The sequence below is a fragment of the Ambystoma mexicanum genome, chromosome 2q (assembly GCF_040938575.1).
Source record: "Ambystoma mexicanum isolate Mex_15411 chromosome 2q, UKY_AmexF1_1, whole genome shotgun sequence".
NCBI lineage: Eukaryota > Metazoa > Chordata > Amphibia > Caudata > Ambystomatidae > Ambystoma > Ambystoma mexicanum.
In genome coordinates this window covers 8,485,146-8,504,593 of record NC_090924.1, presented here as the reverse complement: position 1 = coordinate 8,504,593, position 19,448 = coordinate 8,485,146, and the positions used below count along the sequence as shown (strand labels likewise).

Sequence of the window (19,448 nt, the reverse complement as noted above, 5' to 3'; positions counted from 1 at the left end):
CTTACAAAACTCTACCAGGAGGAACTTGTGCTCTCTTAGGGCTCGCTCGAAGTTGTGTTTGTTGAGGACCAAGACCTCTCCGTCCTCCTGGAGCTCGTCAGAACGCTCTTCGTCCTCCATGTGAGCCTCCTCACTTGTGTCCTGTTCCTTGTCTCCATGATGAGATGCCGCGTCCGTTTCTTTTTCGGCTACCACTGGTCTCTGTGACTGGGTACCCAGAAGAAAAAACAGTAAAAGGGAGAGCAGGAGGGCACACTTCATGCTTGCGAGAGGGGTGGTTCCTGGTATTACAGACGGCTTCCAACAGTTCACTGAGAGCAGAAAGGAGGGGTGGCATGTAAGTGGCGGTATATAAAGACTTAGTACAAATGACGCCAACGTTTTCTGTGGCACGTGTTTATTTGCTACTGGCCTTTAAAATTGATGGCATCAGCTGTGGGAGGAGATGAACGCCCAACTTCCTTTGTGAATTGAAAGTCCCAATGTTTACTGCCATTTAGGCACGCAGATATGGTTGGAGGCAAACTAAAGAACAAATGCCGCAGCCTCCCTTGGTTACCGAGGAAAGACTTGGATGGAGGTTTCAGTTATGTGTGCTATTGAAAGGATGACCTTACAGAGTGATCACCTCCATGTCAAGCTTATTGATGATAGATCCCTCTGTCACCTCTTTCCAATCTTAGTTTCCTTTCTCTATGGTGCCAGACTGAGGTTAATAGCATATTTCCGCCGATTGTGGGTTTTTTGTGATGAGAAGGATTCCACTTTATAATTACTACCAACTGAAACCTCAACATCTTTAAACTACCTCCCAAATTTCATCTCCTCACTCCATGCTGCCCTCCTCCACCTGCCCCATACTCCTTCTTAGCCTCTCACCTTTCATTGCACTTTTTCCACAATAACACATACCCGCTTCTACTTTGCCAGCTTCTACCGTTTCCCTAAAATCCCCAAAAAACAAGAGCCACCAGACCTTCTATATAACGCCGCAAGTGCAGGGCCAGCCTTCGGGAAGGGCCAGCGAGGCGACCGCCCAGGGTGCCATTACCCCCCACATCCCCTTAGGGGAGTCTTTCAATGTCTCTCCCGAGCAGGAGTGGCGGGAGAATGCGCAGCAGGCACCCTATTGAACATTAAATGCGCTCTGCTCTCTGGAGTGAGGCGCATTTAATAACAATAGGGCGCTGTTGCTCTTGCTTCAGCGTCTATTGAAAAAAGGAGCCCACTTCCCCACATGACCTGGGGCACGTAGTGGGTGCCCATTTTTTTTTTGTTTTGCTGCCTGGGGCCTTGCCGCTGCTAAGTCCAGCCCTGCTCAAGATTGTTTTGCGTTTTGCAATGATTGTATGGTTGATAGTAGTTCCCATCCGAAAAACGGACCTTCGGTTGTTAGGGCCATTTCTCAGATGGGAAATAGCTGCTTCAGTGTGAGTGGGCTAGTTCACATTAGAGAAATGGCCCTTTTTGCTCCCCTGGTGGTCAAGTTGTGCATAATAATGGGAACTAGCCTACTCACACTGGGAAGGCTAGTTCCCATTGGAGAAATTGCCCTTTTGTGCCCCTAGTGGCCAAGTCCTGCATAATAATGGGAACTAGTCTACTCACACTGAAAAGGCTAGTTCCCATTAGACAAGAGGACCTTTCAGCCTCTGCAGGTCGGAGGGCCGTTTCCCATTAGATGAGAGGACCTTTCTGCCTCTGCAGGTCGGAGGGCCGTTTCTCTAATGGGAAATAGCTGCTTCAGTGTGAGTGGGCTAGTTCCCATTAGACGAGGGGACCTTTCTGCCTCTGTAGTTTGCAGGGCCGTTTCTCTAATGGGAAGTAGCTGCTTCAGTGTGAGTGGGCTAGTTCACATTAGACGAGTGGACCTTTCTGCCTCTGCAGGTCAGAGGGCCGTTTCTCTAATGGAATTAGCTGCTTCACTGTAAGTGGGCTAGTTCCCAATAGACGAGGGGACCTTTCTGCCTCTGCAGGTCGGAGGGCCGTTTCTCTAATGGGAAATAGCTGCTTCAGTGTGAGTGGGCTAGTTCCCATTAGACGAGGGGACCTTTCTGCCTCTGCAGGTCTGAGGGCCGTTTCTCTAATGGGAAATAGTTGCTTCAGTGTGAGAAGGATAGTTCCCATTAGACAAGAGTACCTTTCTGCCTCTGCGGGTCGGAGGGCCATTTCTCTGATGGGAAATAGCTGATTCAGTGTGAGTGGGGTAGTTCCCATTAGACGAGAGGACCTTTCTGCCTCTGCAGGTCGGAGGACCGTTTCTCTAATTGGAAATCGCTGCTTCATTGTGTGTGGGCTAGTTCCCATTAGACGAGAGGACCTTTCTGCCTCTGCAGGTCAGAGGGCTGTTTCTCTAATGGAAAAGAGCTGATTCAGTGTGAGTGGGCTAGTTCCCATTAGACGAGGGGACCTTTCTGCTTCTGCAGGTCGGATGGCCATTTCTTTAATGGGAAATAGCTGCTTCAGTGTGAGTGGGCTAGTTCCCATTACACAAGGGGACCTTTCTGTGTCTGCAGGTCGGAGGGCTGTTTCTCTAATGGGAAATAGCTGCTTCAGTGCGAGTGGGATAGTTGCCATTAGACCAGGGGACCTTTCTGCCTCTCCAGGTTGGAGGGCCATTTCTCTAATGGGAAATAGCTGCTTCAGTGTGAGTGTGCTAGTTCTCATTAGACGCGGGGACCTTTCTGCCACTGCAGGTCGGAGGGCCGTTTCTCTAATGGGAAATAGCTGCTTCAGTGTGAGTGGGCTGGTTCCCATTAGACGATGGGACCTTTCTGCCTCTGCATGCCACAGGGCTGTTTCTCTAATGGGAAATAGCTGCTTCTGAGTGAGTGGGCTAGTTCCCATTAGACAAGGGGACCTTTCTACCTCTGCAGGTTGGAGGGCTGTTTCGCTAATGAGAAATAGCTGCTTCAGTGTGAGCAGGCTAGTTCCCGTTATACAAGGGGACCTTTCTGCCTCTGCAGGTCGGAGGGCTGTTTCTCTAATGGGAAATAGCTGCTTCACTGTGAGTGGGCTAGTTCCCATTAGACGAGAGGACATTTCTGCCTCTGCAGGTCGGAGGGCCCTTTCTCTAATGGGAAATAGCTGCTTCAGTGTCAGTGGGCTAGTTTCCATTACTCGAGGGGACCTTTCTGCCTCTGCAGGTCGGTGGGCCATTTCTCTAGTGGGAAATAGCTGATTCAGTCTGAGTGGGCTAGTTCCCATTAGACGAGAGGACCTTTCTGCCTCTGCAGGTCAGAGGGCCGTTTCTCTAATGGGAAATAGTTGCTTCAGTGTGTGTGGGCTAGTTCCCATTAGATGAGAGGGCCTTTCTGCCTCTGCAGGTCGGAGGGCCGTTTCTCTAATGGGAAATAGCTGCTTCAGTGTGAGTGGGCTAGTTCCCATTAGACGAGGGGACCTTTCTGCCTCTGCAGGTCAGAGGGCCATTTCTTTAATGGGAAATTGCTGCTTCAGTGTGAGTAGTCTAGTTCCAATTAGACAATGGGACCTTTCTGCCTCTGCAGGTCGGAGGGCCGTTCCTCTAATGGGAAATAGCTGCTTCAGTGTGAGTGTGCTAGTTCCCATTACACAAGGGGACCTTTCTGCCTCTGCAGGTCGGAGGGCCATTTCTCTAATGGGAAATAGCTGCTTCAGTGTGAGAGGGCTAGTTCCCATTAGACGAGGGGACCTTTCTCCCCTCCAGGTCGGAGATCCTTTTCTCCAATGGGAAATAGCTGCTTCAGTGTGAGTGGGCTAGTTTCCATTAGACGAGGGGACCTTTCTGCCTCTGCAGGTCGGAGGGCAATTTCTCTAATGGGAAATAGCTGTTTCAGTGTGAGTGGGCTGGTTTGCATTAGACGATGGGACCTTTCTGCCTCTGCATGTCAGAGGGCTGTTTCTCTAATGGGAAATAGCTGCTTCTGTGTGAGTGGGCTAGTTCCCATTAGACAAGGGCACTTTTCTGCCTCTGCAGGTCAGAGGGCCGATTCTCTAATGTAAAATAGCTGCTTGAGTGTGAACGGGCTAGTTCCCTTAGACGAGGGGAACCTTTCCGCCTCTGCAGGTTGGAGGGCAGTTTCTCGATTGAGAAATAGCTGCTTCAGTGTGAGCAGGCTTGTTCCCGTTATACAAGGGGACCTTTCTGCCTCTGCAGGTCGGAGGGCTGTTTCTCTAATGGGAAATAGCTGCTTCACTGTGAGTGGGCTAGTTCCCATTAGACGAGAGGACCTTTCTGCCTCTGCAGGTCGGAGGGCCCTTTCTCTAATGGGAAATAACTGCTTCAGTGTCAGTGGGCTAGTTCCCATTAGACGAGAGGACCTTTATGCCTCTGCAGGTCAGAGGGCCGTTTCTCCGATGGGAAATAGATGCTTCAGTGTCAGTGGGCTAGTTTCCATTACTCGAGGGGACCTTTCTGCCTCTGCAGGTCCGAGGGCTGTTTCTCTAATGGCAAATAGGTCGGAGGACCAATACTAGTTCCCATCCGAGAAACGGACCATCGGTTGCTAGGGCAATGTCCCAGATGGGAACTAGCTGCTTCAGTGTGAGTGGGCTAGTTCCCATTGGAGAAATTGCCCTTTTTTGCCCCTAGTGGCCATGTCCTGCATAATAATGGGAACTACCCAACTCACACTGAGAAAGCTAGTTCCCATTGGAGAAATGGCACTTGTGTGCCCCCAGTGGTCAAGTCCTGCATAATAATGGGAACTAGTCGACTCACACTGAAAAGGCTAGTTCCCATTAGACAAGAGGACCTTTCTGCCTATGCAGGTCAGAGATCATTTTCTCCAATGGGAAATAGCTGCTTCAGTGTGAGTGGGCTAGTTTCCATTAGACTAGGGGACCTTTCTGCCTCTGCAGGTCGCAGGGCCATTTCTCTAATGGGAAATAGCTACTTCAGTGTGAGCAGGCTAGTTCCCGTTATACACGGGGACCTTTCTGCCTCTGCAGGTCGGAGGGCTGTTTCTCTAATGGGAAATAGCTGCTTCAGTGTGAGCGGGCTAGTTCCCATTAGACGAGAGGACCTTTCTGCCTCTGCAGGTCAGTGTGCTATTTCTCTAATGGGAAACAGCTGCTTCACTGTGAGTGGGCTAGTTCCCATTAGACGAGGGGACCTTTCTGCCTCTGCAGGTCGGAGGGCCCTTTCTCTAATGGGAAATAACTCCTTCAGTGTCAGTGGGCTGGGTTCCCATTAGACGAGAGGACCTTTCTGCCTCTGCATGTCAGAGGACAGTTTCTCTAATGGGAAATAGCTGCTTCAGTGTGAGTGGGCTAGTTCCCATTGGAGAAATTGCCCTTTTTTGCTCCTAGTGGCCATGTCCTGCAAAATAATGGGAACTACCCAACTCACACTGAAAAGGCTAGTTCCCATTAGACAAGAGGACCTTTCTGCCTCTGCAGGTCAGAGGGTCGTTTCTCTAATGTAAAATAGCTGCTTCAGTGTGAGCGGCTAGTTCTCTTAGACGAGGGGAACCTTTCCCCTCTGCAGGTCGGAGGGCCATTTCTCTAATGAGAAATAGCTGCTTCAGTGTGAGCAGGCTAGTTCCCATTAGACAAGGGGACCTTTCTGCCTCTGCAGGTCGGAGGGCCGTTTCTCTAATGGGAAATAGCTGCTTCAGTGTGAGCGGGCTAGTTCCCATTAGACGAGAGGACCTTTCTGCCTCTGGAGGTCGGAGGGCCATTTCTCTAATGGGAAATAGCTGCTTCAGTCTCAGTGGCCTAGTTCCCATTAGACGAAAGGACCTTTCTGCCTCTGCAGGTCGGAGGGCCGTTTCTCTGATGGGAAATAGCTGCTTCAATGTCAGTGGGCTAGTTTCCATTACATGAGGGGACCTTTCTGCCTCTGCAGGTCGGAGGGCCGTTTCTCTAATGGCAAATAGGTCGGAGGACCAATACTAGTTCCCATCTGAGAAACGGACCATCGGTTGCTAGGTCAATTTCCCAGATGGGAAATAGCTGCTTCAGTGTGAGTGGGCTAGTTCCCATTGGAGAAATGCCCTTTTTTGCCCCTAGTGGCCATGTCCTGCATAATAATGGGAATTAGCCTACTCACACTGAGAAGGCTAGTTCCCATTGGAGAAATGGTACTTGTGTGCCCCTAGTGGTCAGGTCCTGCATAATAATGGGAACTAGTCTACTCACACTGAAAAGGCTAGTTCCAATTAGACAAGAGGACCTTTCCGCCTCTGCTGGTCAGAGGGTCGTTTCTCTAATGGGAAATAGCTGCTTCAGTGTGAGTGGGCTAGTTCCCATTAGAAAAGAGGACCTCTCTGCCTCTGCGGGTCGGTGGGCCATTTCTCTAATGGGAAAAAGCTGCTTCAGTGTGTGTGGGCTAGTTCCCATTAGACGAGAGGACCTTTCTGCCTCTGCAGGTCGGAGGGCCGTTTCTCTAATGGGAAATAGCTGCTTCAGTGTGAGTGGGTTAGTTCCCATTAGACGAGGGGACCTTTCTGCCTCTGCAGGTCGGAGGGCCATTTCTCTAATGGGAAATAGCTGCTTCAGTGTGAGTGGGCTAGTTCCCATTACACGAGGGGACCATTCTGCCTCTGCAGGTCGGAGGGCTGTTTCTCTAATGGGAAATAGCTGCTTCAGTGTGAGTGGGCTAGTTCCCATTACACAAGGGGACCTTTCTGCCTCTGCAGGTCAGAGGGTCGTTTCTCTTATGGGAAATAGCTGCTTCAGTGTGAGTGGGCTAGTTCCCATTACACAAGGGGACCTTTCTGTGTCTGCAGGTCGGAGGGCTGTTTCTCTAATGGGGAATAGCTGCTTCAGTGTGAGTGAGCTATTTCCCATTAGACGAGGGGACCTTTCTGCCTCTGCAGGTCGGAGGGCCGTTTCTCTAATGAAAAATAGCTGCTTCAGTGTGAGTGGGCTGGTTCCCATTAGACGATGGGACCTTTCTGCCTCTGCATGCCAGAGGGCTGTTTCTCTAATGAGAAATAGCTGCTTCTGTGTGAGTAGGCTAGTTCCCATTAGACGAGGGGACCTTTCTACCTCTGCAGGTCGGAGGGCCGTTTCGCTAATGGGAAATAGCTGCTTGAGTGTGAGCGGGCTAGTTCCCATTACACGAGGGGACCTTTCTACCTCTGAGGGTCGGTGGGCCATTTCTCTAATGGGAAATAGCTGCTTCAGTGTGAGTGTGCTAGTTCCCATTACACAATGGGACCTTGCTGCCTCTGCAGGTCGGAGGGCCGTTTCTCTAATGGGAAATAGCTGCTTCAGTGTGAGTGGGCTAGTTCCATTAGACAAGGGAACCTTTCTGCCTCTCGAGGTCGGAGGTCCATTTCTCTAATGGGAAATAGCTGCTTCAGTGTGAGTGGGCTAGTTCCAATTAGACGAGGGGACCTTTCTGCCTCTGTAGGTCGGAGGGCCATTTCTCAAATGGTAAATAGCTGATTCAGTGTGAGTGGGCTGATTCCCATTAGACGAGGGGACCTTTCTGCCTGTGCAGGTCAGAGGGCCGTTTCTCTAATGGGAAATAGCTGCTTCAGTGTGAGTAGGCTAGTTCCAATTAGACAAGGGGACCTTTCTGCCTCTGCAGGTCAGAGGGCCGTTTCTCTAAAGGGAAATAGCTGCTTCAGTGTGAGTGTGCTAGTTCCCATTACACAAGGGGACCTTTCTGACTCTGCAGGTCGGAGGGCCGTTTCTCTAATGGGAAATAGCAGCTTCAGTGTGAGCGAGCTAGTTCCCATTAGACGAGAGGACCTTTCTGCCTCTGGAGGTCGGAGGGCCATTTCTCTAATGGGAAATAGCTGCTTCAGTCTCAGTGGCCTAGTTCCCATTAGACGAAAGTACCTTTCTGCCTCTGCAGGTCGGAGGGCCGTTTCTCTGATGGGAAATAGCTGCTTCAATGTCAGTGGGCTAGTTTCCATTACATGAGGGGACCTTTCTGCCTCTGCAGGTCGGAGGGCCGTTTCTCTAATGGCAAATAGGTCGGAGTACCAATACTAGTTCCCATCTGAGAAACGGACCATCGGTTGCTAGGTCAATTTCCCAGATGGGAAATAGCTGCTTCAGTGTGAGTGGGTGTTAGGAAAGATTTCGTAATTGTAGGTAATTTTCCTTCCATGTGGCAACCCCTAAACTTTTTGCTGTTGTTTTTCACCTTGTTTTTGACTTTGCCAGAGAAGTGTAGCCTTCTGCCGCACTCCTCTGGGCTTTCGCTCCTTTCTTACGGGGAAACTGACATGCCCTTAAGACAGTCAGTACCGGGGAACGCTGTTTCCCGTAGTTTCTTTTATCATGTTGCGGCTTTAGTGCAACATGACACAAGAGGGCACTGTAAGCTAAGTTACAGCTCTTTTGGGTCTCTAGCCTTCTACAGGCCCTAGATACTCGTTTAGGATGGTATTTGATCGGTGCAAGTCATTCAGGGACTGGAATGGTGGCAGCGATCGATTTGTGTATTTTGAGCTCCTTTTGGCGTTCTGAGCGCATTTTTCGCGCTGAACCCAAAATGGTGGCCTGGCTCCCAAAATGGCCAGACCACGAGGCTCCTTTGTCCTGTCCACTGACCGTCTTGCTCCCTTCACCTTCCCCAGGTCGAGCGACCCGGGGCCTTCCTTATTTGGGCATGTACTTTCCCGCGAAACGTGGTTGCTTTCGCGGGCTTCTACATGTCTTTTGTGTGCCTCCAGGGTGTGGGCTGGGATGTCTGGTCCCAATACACATCCTGGGTGCCAGAGAGTCTAGGGTAGTGTGAATGCCTGGGACCACTGTGGTCCGTGATTGGTCCAAGTATGGTGTGTGTGTTGATGAGCGGATCTCCCATTGGCTCCCCTCCGTTTTGGCGCGAAGGGAACCGTGGATAAGAGGGGGCTGGAAACACCACTACCATGTCGATCTCCTGAGTTCTCACGAACGAAGGAATACAGGAGCCAAGTATCCTGCAACCAAGAGGCTGGACCGAGGAATCGCTGGTGACCCGCTGAAGGACTCCTCCTTTGCACTGCTGTCGTCCTGTGAAACCCTTTCCTCCTTTGATCGAACCAGAAGGCCTGTACTGGTGCTTCGACCTTTGGAATAGCAGGAACAGCTATTCTCGGCGACTTCATCATCTCCCGCCAGTAAGCCTTCGGAAGCGTCTCTGGGCCATCCAGTTGACTGACCAGCTTACAAGGGAGCCTTGCGCTGTAACCGCCGCCAGGTTGTGTTGTATTTCGAGTCCTTGTCACTCTCCCACGCTTCGTGCACTTGGCGTTCCCAGGTCTGAAGGGAGGAGTGTACATTTGGCTCAGATACACACAGCCGCTCCGTTGTCCTGCTGCGGCAACAAACTGTGCTGGTTTCTTCGATTGGGACGTCTTTTTGCTCTACACGACGGCGAGGCATTTCCCGACTCTTCTGAACCTGCCAGCTGCTGAAACTAACGTGGAGAAGCCTGGGTCTGCTTGCATCGGGGACCGGTGAGTAGTATAGCTAGGATCTGGTCGCCCTCCTGCAGTAGTCCATTGCTTTTCCCCGCTGTGTAAAAACAGCACCCTTTTGTCCGTACTCGCGCTCTGCTTCTGCTCACTGTGGAGGCTGCGCTTGAGTCGCAGAACCTGTTCTTCTTCTGTTGTGCACTAACCCGAACTGCCTGACTTCCTCCGAAGAGCTTCTCCTTTTGCCCGTTGGCACCAGCGTGTGCAGGTACTTTGAGCACAAGGCTCCACTCTTCGCAGGGCTCGGACTTCCATCTAGTTAGGTGCCTCTGAAGGCGAACTGAGTCTAAAGCGTTATCGCACTGCCTGTTTTCCTTCCCTTTCAGGTGGACTACACATTTCGTGCATATAACGCTTGCGACTGTCGTATTTGTATATATATTGTGTTGATATGGTATGTGTTGGTTTAATATTGTGATATTGTGATTTTCTCGCTACGGTCGTTGTTTTAAAGGCCTTAAAATAAATGTGTATATATTTTTGATATAACAACTGTTTGGAGTAGTTTGTAAGCGCTCTTGCTTTGTGTGCTCATTGCGGGCTTTCAGTCACCCTCACCCCTCTTGAGACCTAGTCTTGACCGCCGCGATCGCTACCTTGATTGGTCTGGCTCGTCCAGAGGTTACCCTGTTCCAAGTAATTAGGTTGGCCTTCTGAACTTCTGCGCCACCAGGACAGAGTTCAGAAATCCGTCTTAACAGTGGGCTAGTTCCCATTGGAGAAATGCCCTTTTTTGCCCCTAGTGGCCATGTCCTGCATAATAATGGTAATTAGCCTACTCACACTGAGAAGGCTAGTTCCCATTGGAGAAATGGCACTTGTGTGCCCCTAGTGGTCAAGTCCTGCATAATAATGGGAAGTAGTCTACTCACACTGAAAAGGCTAGTTCCCATTAAACAAGAGGACCTTTCTGCCTCTGCTGGTCAGAGGGTCGTTTCTCTAATGGGAAATAGCTGCTTCAGTGTGAGTGGGCTAGTTCCCATTAGACGAGAGGATCTTTCTGCCTCTGCGGGTCGGTGGGCCATTTCTCTAATGGGAAAAAGCTGCTTCAGTGTATGTGGGCTAGTTCCCATTAGACGAGAGGACCTTTCTGCCTCTGCAGGTCGGAGGGCCGTTTCTCTAATGGGAAATAGTTGCTTCAGAGTGAGTGTGCGAGTTCCCATTAGACGAGGGGACCTTTCTTCCTCTGCAGGTCGGAGGGCCATTTCTCTAATGGGAAATAGCTGCTTCAGTGTGAGTGGGCTAGTTCCCATTACACGAGGGGACCTTTCTGCCTCTGCAGGTCGGAGGGCTATTTCTCTAATGGGAAATAGCTGCTTCAGTGTGAGTGGGCTAGTTCCCATTACACAAGGGACCTTTCTGCCTCTGCAGGTCAGAGGGTCGTTTCTCTAATGGGAAATAGCTGCTTCAGTGTGAGTGGGCTAGTTCCCATTACACAAGGGGACCTTTCTGTGTCTGCAGGTCGGAGGGCTGTTTCTCTAATGGGGAATAGCTCCTTCAGTGTGAGTGGGCTATTTCCCATTAGACGAGGGGACCTTTCTGCCTCTGCAGGTCGGAGGGCCGTTTCTCTAATGAAAAATAGCTGCTTCAGTGTGAGTGGGCTGGTTCCCATTAAACGATGGGACCTTTCTGCCTCTGCAGGTCGGAGGGCCGTTTCGCTAATGGGAAATAGCTGCTTCAGTGTGAGCGTGCTAGTTCCCATTAGACGAGGGGACCTTTCTACCTCTGCGGGTCGGTGGGCCATTCCTCTAATGGGAAATAGCTGCTTCAGTGTGAGTGTGCTAGTTCCCATTACACAAGGGGACCTTTCTGACTCTGCAGGTTGGAGGGCCATTTCTCTAATGGGAAATAGCTGCTTCAGTGTGAGTGGGCTAGTTCCCATTAGACGAGGGAACCTATCTGCCTCACCAGGTCAGAGGTTCATTTCTCTAATGGGAAATAGCTGCTTCAGTGTGAGTGGGCTAGTTCCCATTAGATGAGGGGACCTTTCTGCCTCTGCAGGTCGGAGGGCCATTTCTCTAATGGGAAATAGCTGCTTCAGTGTGAGTGGGCTGGTTCCCATTAGACGATGGACCTTTCTGCCTCTGCATGCCAGAGGGATGTTTCTCTAATGGGAAATAGCTGCTTCTGTGTGAGTGGGCTAGTTCCCATTAGACGAGGGGACCTTTCTACCTCTGCAGGTCGGAGGGCCGTTTCGCTAATGGGAAATAGCTGCTTCAGTGTGAGCGGGCTACTTGCCATTAAACGAGGGGACCTTTCTGCCTCTGCAGGTCGGAGGGCCGTTTCTCTAATGGGAAATAGCTGCTTCAGTGTGAGTAGGCTAGTTCCCATTAGACGAGAGGAAATTTCTGCCTCTGCGGGTCGGTGGGCCATTTCTCTAATGGGAAATAGCTGATTTAGTGTGAGTGGGCTAGTTCCCATTAGACGAGAGGTCCTTTCTGCCTCTGCAGGTCAGAGGGCCGTTTCTCTAATGGGAAATAGCTGCTTCATTGTGTGTGGGCTAGTTCCCATTAGACGAGAGGGCCTTTCTGCCTCTGCAGGTCGGAGGGCCGTTTCTCTAATGGGAAATAGCTGCTTCAGTGTGAGTGGGCTAGTTCCCGTTAGACGACGGGACCTTTCCGCCTCTGCAGGTCGGAGGGCCATTTCTTTAATGGGAAATTGCTGCTTCAGTGTGAGTAGTCTAGTTCCAATTAGACAATGGGGCCTTTCTGCCTCTGCAGGTCGGAGGGCCGTTTCTCTAATGGGAAATAGCTTCTTCAGTGTGAGAGGGCTAGTCCCCATTAGACAAGGGGACCTTTCTGCCCCTCCAGGTCGGAGATCCTTTTCCCCAATGGTAAATAGCTGCCTCAGTGTGAGTGGGCTAATTTCCATTAGACGAGGGGACCTTTCTGTCTCTGCAGGTAGGAGGGCAATTTCTCTAATGGGAAATAGCTGCTTCACTGTGAGTGGGCTAGTTCCCATTAGATGAGAGGACCTTTCTGCCTCTGCAGGTCGGAGGGCCCTTTCTCTAATGGGAAATAGCTGCTTCAGTGTCAGTGGGCTAGTTCCCATTAGACGAGAGGACCTTTCTGCCTCTGCAGTTCAGAGGGCCATTTCTCTGATGGGAAACAGCTGCTTCACTGTGAGTGGGCTAGTTCCCATTAGACGAGGGGACCTTTCTGCCTCTGCAGGTCGGAGGGCCCTTTCTCTAATGGGAAATAACTCCTTCAGTGTCAGTAGGCTGGGTTCCCATTAGACGAGAGGACCTTTCTGCCTCTGCATGTCAGAGGACAGTTTCTCTAATGGGAAATAGCTGCTTCAGTGTGAGTGGGCTAGTTCCCATTGGAGAAATTGCCCTTTTTTGCTCCTAGTGGCCATGTCCTGCAAAATAATGGGAACTACCCAACTCACACTGAAAAGGCTAGTTCCCATTAGACAAGAGGACCTTTCTGCCTCTGCAGGTCAGAGGGTCGTTTCTCTAATGTAAAATAGCTGCTTCAGTGTGAGCGGCTAGTTCTCTTAGACGAGGGGAACCTTTCCCCTCTGCAGGTCGGAGGGCCATTTCTCTAATGAGAAATAGCTGCTTCAGTGTGAGCAGGCTAGTTCCCATTAGACAAGGGGACCTTTCTGCCTCTGCAGGTCGGAGGGCCGTTTCTCTAATGGGAAATAGCTGCTTCAGTGTGAGCGGGCTAGTTCCCATTAGACGAGAGGACCTTTCTGCCTCTGGAGGTCGGAGGGCCATTTCTCTAATGGGAAATAGCTGCTTCAGTCTCAGTGGCCTAGTTCCCATTAGACGAAAGGACCTTTCTGCCTCTGCAGGTCGGAGGGCCGTTTCTCTGATGGGAAATAGCTGCTTCAATGTCAGTGGGCTAGTTTCCATTACATGAGGGGACCTTTCTGCCTCTGCAGGTCGGAGGGCCGTTTCTCTAATGGCAAATAGGTCGGAGGACCAATACTAGTTCCCATCTGAGAAACGGACCATCGGTTGCTAGGTCAATTTCCCAGATGGGAAATAGCTGCTTCAGTGTGAGTGGGCTAGTTCCCATTGGAGAAATGCCCTTTTTTGCCCCTAGTGGCCATGTCCTGCATAATAATGGGAATTAGCCTACTCACACTGAGAAGGCTAGTTCCCATTGGAGAAATGGTACTTGTGTGCCCCTAGTGGTCAGGTCCTGCATAATAATGGGAACTAGTCTACTCACACTGAAAAGGCTAGTTCCAATTAGACAAGAGGACCTTTCCGCCTCTGCTGGTCAGAGGGTCGTTTCTCTAATGGGAAATAGCTGCTTCAGTGTGAGTGGGCTAGTTCCCATTAGAAAAGAGGACCTCTCTGCCTCTGCGGGTCGGTGGGCCATTTCTCTAATGGGAAAAAGCTGCTTCAGTGTGTGTGGGCTAGTTCCCATTAGACGAGAGGACCTTTCTGCCTCTGCAGGTCGGAGGGCCGTTTCTCTAATGGGAAATAGCTGCTTCAGTGTGAGTGGGTTAGTTCCCATTAGACGAGGGGACCTTTCTGCCTCTGCAGGTCGGAGGGCCATTTCTCTAATGGGAAATAGCTGCTTCAGTGTGAGTGGGCTAGTTCCCATTACACGAGGGGACCATTCTGCCTCTGCAGGTCGGAGGGCTGTTTCTCTAATGGGAAATAGCTGCTTCAGTGTGAGTGGGCTAGTTCCCATTACACAAGGGGACCTTTCTGCCTCTGCAGGTCAGAGGGTCGTTTCTCTTATGGGAAATAGCTGCTTCAGTGTGAGTGGGCTAGTTCCCATTACACAAGGGGACCTTTCTGTGTCTGCAGGTCGGAGGGCTGTTTCTCTAATGGGGAATAGCTGCTTCAGTGTGAGTGAGCTATTTCCCATTAGACGAGGGGACCTTTCTGCCTCTGCAGGTCGGAGGGCCGTTTCTCTAATGAAAAATAGCTGCTTCAGTGTGAGTGGGCTGGTTCCCATTAGACGATGGGACCTTTCTGCCTCTGCATGCCAGAGGGCTGTTTCTCTAATGAGAAATAGCTGCTTCTGTGTGAGTAGGCTAGTTCCCATTAGACGAGGGGACCTTTCTACCTCTGCAGGTCGGAGGGCCGTTTCGCTAATGGGAAATAGCTGCTTGAGTGTGAGCGGGCTAGTTCCCATTACACGAGGGGACCTTTCTACCTCTGAGGGTCGGTGGGCCATTTCTCTAATGGGAAATAGCTGCTTCAGTGTGAGTGTGCTAGTTCCCATTACACAATGGGACCTTGCTGCCTCTGCAGGTCGGAGGGCCGTTTCTCTAATGGGAAATAGCTGCTTCAGTGTGAGTGGGCTAGTTCCATTAGACAAGGGAACCTTTCTGCCTCTCGAGGTCGGAGGTCCATTTCTCTAATGGGAAATAGCTGCTTCAGTGTGAGTGGGCTAGTTCCCATTAGACGAGGGGACCTTTCTGCCTCTGTAGGTCGGAGGGCCATTTCTCAAATGGTAAATAGCTGATTCAGTGTGAGTGGGCTGATTCCCATTAGACGAGGGGACCTTTCTGCCTGTGCAGGTCAGAGGGCCGTTTCTCTAATGGGAAATAGCTGCTTCAGTGTGAGTAGGCTAGTTCCAATTAGACAAGGGGACCTTTCTGCCTCTGCAGGTCAGAGGGCCGTTTCTCTAAAGGGAAATAGCTGCTTCAGTGTGAGTGTGCTAGTTCCCATTACACAAGGGGACCTTTCTGACTCTGCAGGTCGGAGGGCCGTTTCTCTAATGGGAAATAGCAGCTTCAGTGTGAGCGAGCTAGTTCCCATTAGACGAGAGGACCTTTCTGCCTCTGGAGGTCGGAGGGCCATTTCTCTAATGGGAAATAGCTGCTTCAGTCTCAGTGGCCTAGTTCCCATTAGACGAAAGTACCTTTCTGCCTCTGCAGGTCGGAGGGCCGTTTCTCTGATGGGAAATAGCTGCTTCAATGTCAGTGGGCTAGTTTCCATTACATGAGGGGACCTTTCTGCCTCTGCAGGTCGGAGGGCCGTTTCTCTAATGGCAAATAGGTCGGAGTACCAATACTAGTTCCCATCTGAGAAACGGACCATCGGTTGCTAGGTCAATTTCCCAGATGGGAAATAGCTGCTTCAGTGTGAGTGGGTGTTAGGAAAGATTTCGTAATTGTAGGTAATTTTCCTTCCATGTGGCAACCCCTAAACTTTTTGCTGTTGTTTTTCACCTTGTTTTTGACTTTGCCAGAGAAGTGTAGCCTTCTGCCGCACTCCTCTGGGCTTTCGCTCCTTTCTTACGGGGAAACTGACATGCCCTTAAGACAGTCAGTACCGGGGAACGCTGTTTCCCGTAGTTTCTTTTATCATGTTGCGGCTTTAGTGCAACATGACACAAGAGGGCACTGTAAGCTAAGTTACAGCTCTTTTGGGTCTCTAGCCTTCTACAGGCCCTAGATACTCGTTTAGGATGGTATTTGATCGGTGCAAGTCATTCAGGGACTGGAATGGTGGCAGCGATCGATTTGTGTATTTTGAGCTCCTTTTGGCGTTCTGAGCGCATTTTTCGCGCTGAACCCAAAATGGTGGCCTGGCTCCCAAAATGGCCAGACCACGAGGCTCCTTTGTCCTGTCCACTGACCGTCTTGCTCCCTTCACCTTCCCCAGGTCGAGCGACCCGGGGCCTTCCTTATTTGGGCATGTACTTTCCCGCGAAACGTGGTTGCTTTCGCGGGCTTCTACATGTCTTTTGTGTGCCTCCAGGGTGTGGGCTGGGATGTCTGGTCCCAATACACATCCTGGGTGCCAGAGAGTCTAGGGTAGTGTGAATGCCTGGGACCACTGTGGTCCGTGATTGGTCCAAGTATGGTGTGTGTGTTGATGAGCGGATCTCCCATTGGCTCCCCTCCGTTTTGGCGCGAAGGGAACCGTGGATAAGAGGGGGCTGGAAACACCACTACCATGTCGATCTCCTGAGTTCTCACGAACGAAGGAATACAGGAGCCAAGTATCCTGCAACCAAGAGGCTGGACCGAGGAATCGCTGGTGACCCGCTGAAGGACTCCTCCTTTGCACTGCTGTCGTCCTGTGAAACCCTTTCCTCCTTTGATCGAACCAGAAGGCCTGTACTGGTGCTTCGACCTTTGGAATAGCAGGAACAGCTATTCTCGGCGACTTCATCATCTCCCGCCAGTAAGCCTTCGGAAGCGTCTCTGGGCCATCCAGTTGACTGACCAGCTTACAAGGGAGCCTTGCGCTGTAACCGCCGCCAGGTTGTGTTGTATTTCGAGTCCTTGTCACTCTCCCACGCTTCGTGCACTTGGCGTTCCCAGGTCTGAAGGGAGGAGTGTACATTTGGCTCAGATACACACAGCCGCTCCGTTGTCCTGCTGCGGCAACAAACTGTGCTGGTTTCTTCGATTGGGACGTCTTTTTGCTCTACACGACGGCGAGGCATTTCCCGACTCTTCTGAACCTGCCAGCTGCTGAAACTAACGTGGAGAAGCCTGGGTCTGCTTGCATCGGGGACCGGTGAGTAGTATAGCTAGGATCTGGTCGCCCTCCTGCAGTAGTCCATTGCTTTTCCCCGCTGTGTAAAAACAGCACCCTTTTGTCCGTACTCGCGCTCTGCTTCTGCTCACTGTGGAGGCTGCGCTTGAGTCGCAGAACCTGTTCTTCTTCTGTTGTGCACTAACCCGAACTGCCTGACTTCCTCCGAAGAGCTTCTCCTTTTGCCCGTTGGCACCAGCGTGTGCAGGTACTTTGAGCACAAGGCTCCACTCTTCGCAGGGCTCGGACTTCCATCTAGTTAGGTGCCTCTGAAGGCGAACTGAGTCTAAAGCGTTATCGCACTGCCTGTTTTCCTTCCCTTTCAGGTGGACTACACATTTCGTGCATATAACGCTTGCGACTGTCGTATTTGTATATATATTGTGTTGATATGGTATGTGTTGGTTTAATATTGTGATATTGTGATTTTCTCGCTACGGTCGTTGTTTTAAAGGCCTTAAAATAAATGTGTATATATTTTTGATATAACAACTGTTTGGAGTAGTTTGTAAGCGCTCTTGCTTTGTGTGCTCATTGCGGGCTTTCAGTCACCCTCACCCCTCTTGAGACCTAGTCTTGACCGCCGCGATCGCTACCTTGATTGGTCTGGCTCGTCCAGAGGTTACCCTGTTCCAAGTAATTAGGTTGGCCTTCTGAACTTCTGCGCCACCAGGACAGAGTTCAGAAATCCGTCTTAACAGTGGGCTAGTTCCCATTGGAGAAATGCCCTTTTTTGCCCCTAGTGGCCATGTCCTGCATAATAATGGTAATTAGCCTACTCACACTGAGAAGGCTAGTTCCCATTGGAGAAATGGCACTTGTGTGCCCCTAGTGGTCAAGTCCTGCATAATAATGGGAAGTAGTCTACTCACACTGAAAAGGCTAGTTCCCATTAAACAAGAGGACCTTTCTGCCTCTGCTGGTCAGAGGGTCGTTTCTCTAATGGGAAATAGCTGCTTCAGTGTGAGTGGGCTAGTTCCCATTAGACGAGAGGATCTTTCTGCCTCTGCGGGTCGGTGGGCCATTTCTCTAATGGGAAAAAGCTGCTTCAGTGTATGTGGGCTAGTTCCCATTAGACGAGAGGACCTTTCTGCCTCTGCAGGTCGGAGGGCCGTTTCTCTAATGGGAAATAGTTGCTTCAGAGTGAGTGTGCGAGTTCCCATTAGACGAGGGGACCTTTCTTCCTCTGCAGGTCGGAGGGCCATTTCTCTAATGGGAAATAGCTGCTTCAGTGTGAGTGGGCTAGTTCCCATTACACGAGGGGACCTTTCTGCCTCTGCAGGTCGGAGGGCTATTTCTCTAATGGGAAATAGCTGCTTCAGTGTGAGTGGGCTAGTTCCCATTACACAAGGGACCTTTCTGCCTCTGCAGGTCAGAGGGTCGTTTCTCTAATGGGAAATAGCTGCTTCAGTGTGAGTGGGCTAGTTCCCATTACACAAGGGGACCTTTCTGTGTCTGCAGGTCGGAGGGCTGTTTCTCTAATGGGGAATAGCTCCTTCAGTGTGAGTGGGCTATTTCCCATTAGACGAGGGGACCTTTCTGCCTCTGCAGGTCGGAGGGCCGTTTCTCTAATGAAAAATAGCTGCTTCAGTGTGAGTGGGCTGGTTCCCATTAAACGATGGGACCTTTCTGCCTCTGCAGGTCGGAGGGCCGTTTCGCTAATGGGAAATAGCTGCTTCAGTGTGAGCGGGCTAGTTCCCATTAGACGAGGGGACCTTTCTACCTCTGCGGGTCGGTGGGCCATTCCTCTAATGGGAAATAGCTGCTTCAGTGTGAGTGTGCTAGTTCCCATTACACAAGGGGACCTTTCTGACTCTGCAGGTTGGAGGGCCATTTCTCTAATGGGAAATAGCTGCTTCAGTGTGAGTGGGCTAGTTCCCATTAGACGAGGGAACCTATCTGCCTCACCAGGTCGGAGGTTCATTTCTCTAATGGGAAATAGCTGCTTCAGTGTGAGTGGGCTAGTTCCCATTAGATGAGGGGACCTTTCTGCCTCTGCAGGTCGGAGGGCCATTTCTCTAATGGGAAATAGCTGCTTCAGTGTGAGTGGGCTGGTTCCCATTAGACGATGGACCTTTCTGCCTCTGCATGCCAGAGGGATGTTTCTCTAATGGGAAATAGCTGCTTCTGTGTGAGTGGGCTAGTTCCCATTAGACGAGGGGACCTTTCTACCTCTGCAGATCGGAGGGCCGTTTCGCTAATGGGAAATAGCTGCTTCAGTGTGAGCGGGCTACTTGCCATTAAACGAGGGGACCTTTCTGCCTCTGCAGGTCGGAGGGCCGTTTCTCTAATGGGAAATAGCTGCTTCAGTGTGAGTAGGCTAGTTCCCATTAGACGAGAGGAAATTTCTGCCTCTGCGGGTCGGTGGGCCATTTCTCTAATGGGAAATAGCTGATTTAGTGTGAGTGGGCTAGTTCCCATTAGACGAGAGGTCCTTTCTGCCTCTGCAGGTCAGAGGGCCGTTTCTCTAATGGGAAATAGCTGCTTCATTGTGTGTGGGCTAGTTCCCATTAGACGAGAGGGCCTTTCTGCCTCTGCAGGTCGGAGGGCCGTTTCTCTAATGGGAAATAGCTGCTTCAGTGTGA

The 19,448-nt window shown here is 50.9% G+C and overlaps 1 protein-coding gene across 1 annotated transcript in view; it reads right to left on the bottom strand.

Annotated features, from left to right (window-relative positions):
• Positions 1–318, bottom strand: part of PDIA2 (protein disulfide isomerase family A member 2) — a 771,139-nt gene extending 770,821 nt beyond the window's left edge. The window contains exon 1 of the mRNA XM_069646771.1: positions 6–318. Coding sequence (XP_069502872.1) covers positions 6–261 — 256 coding nt within the window. The 5' untranslated portion in view covers positions 262–318. The remainder of the gene's footprint in view (positions 1–5) is intronic.
• Between the last annotated feature and the right edge of the window lie 19,130 nt (positions 319–19,448).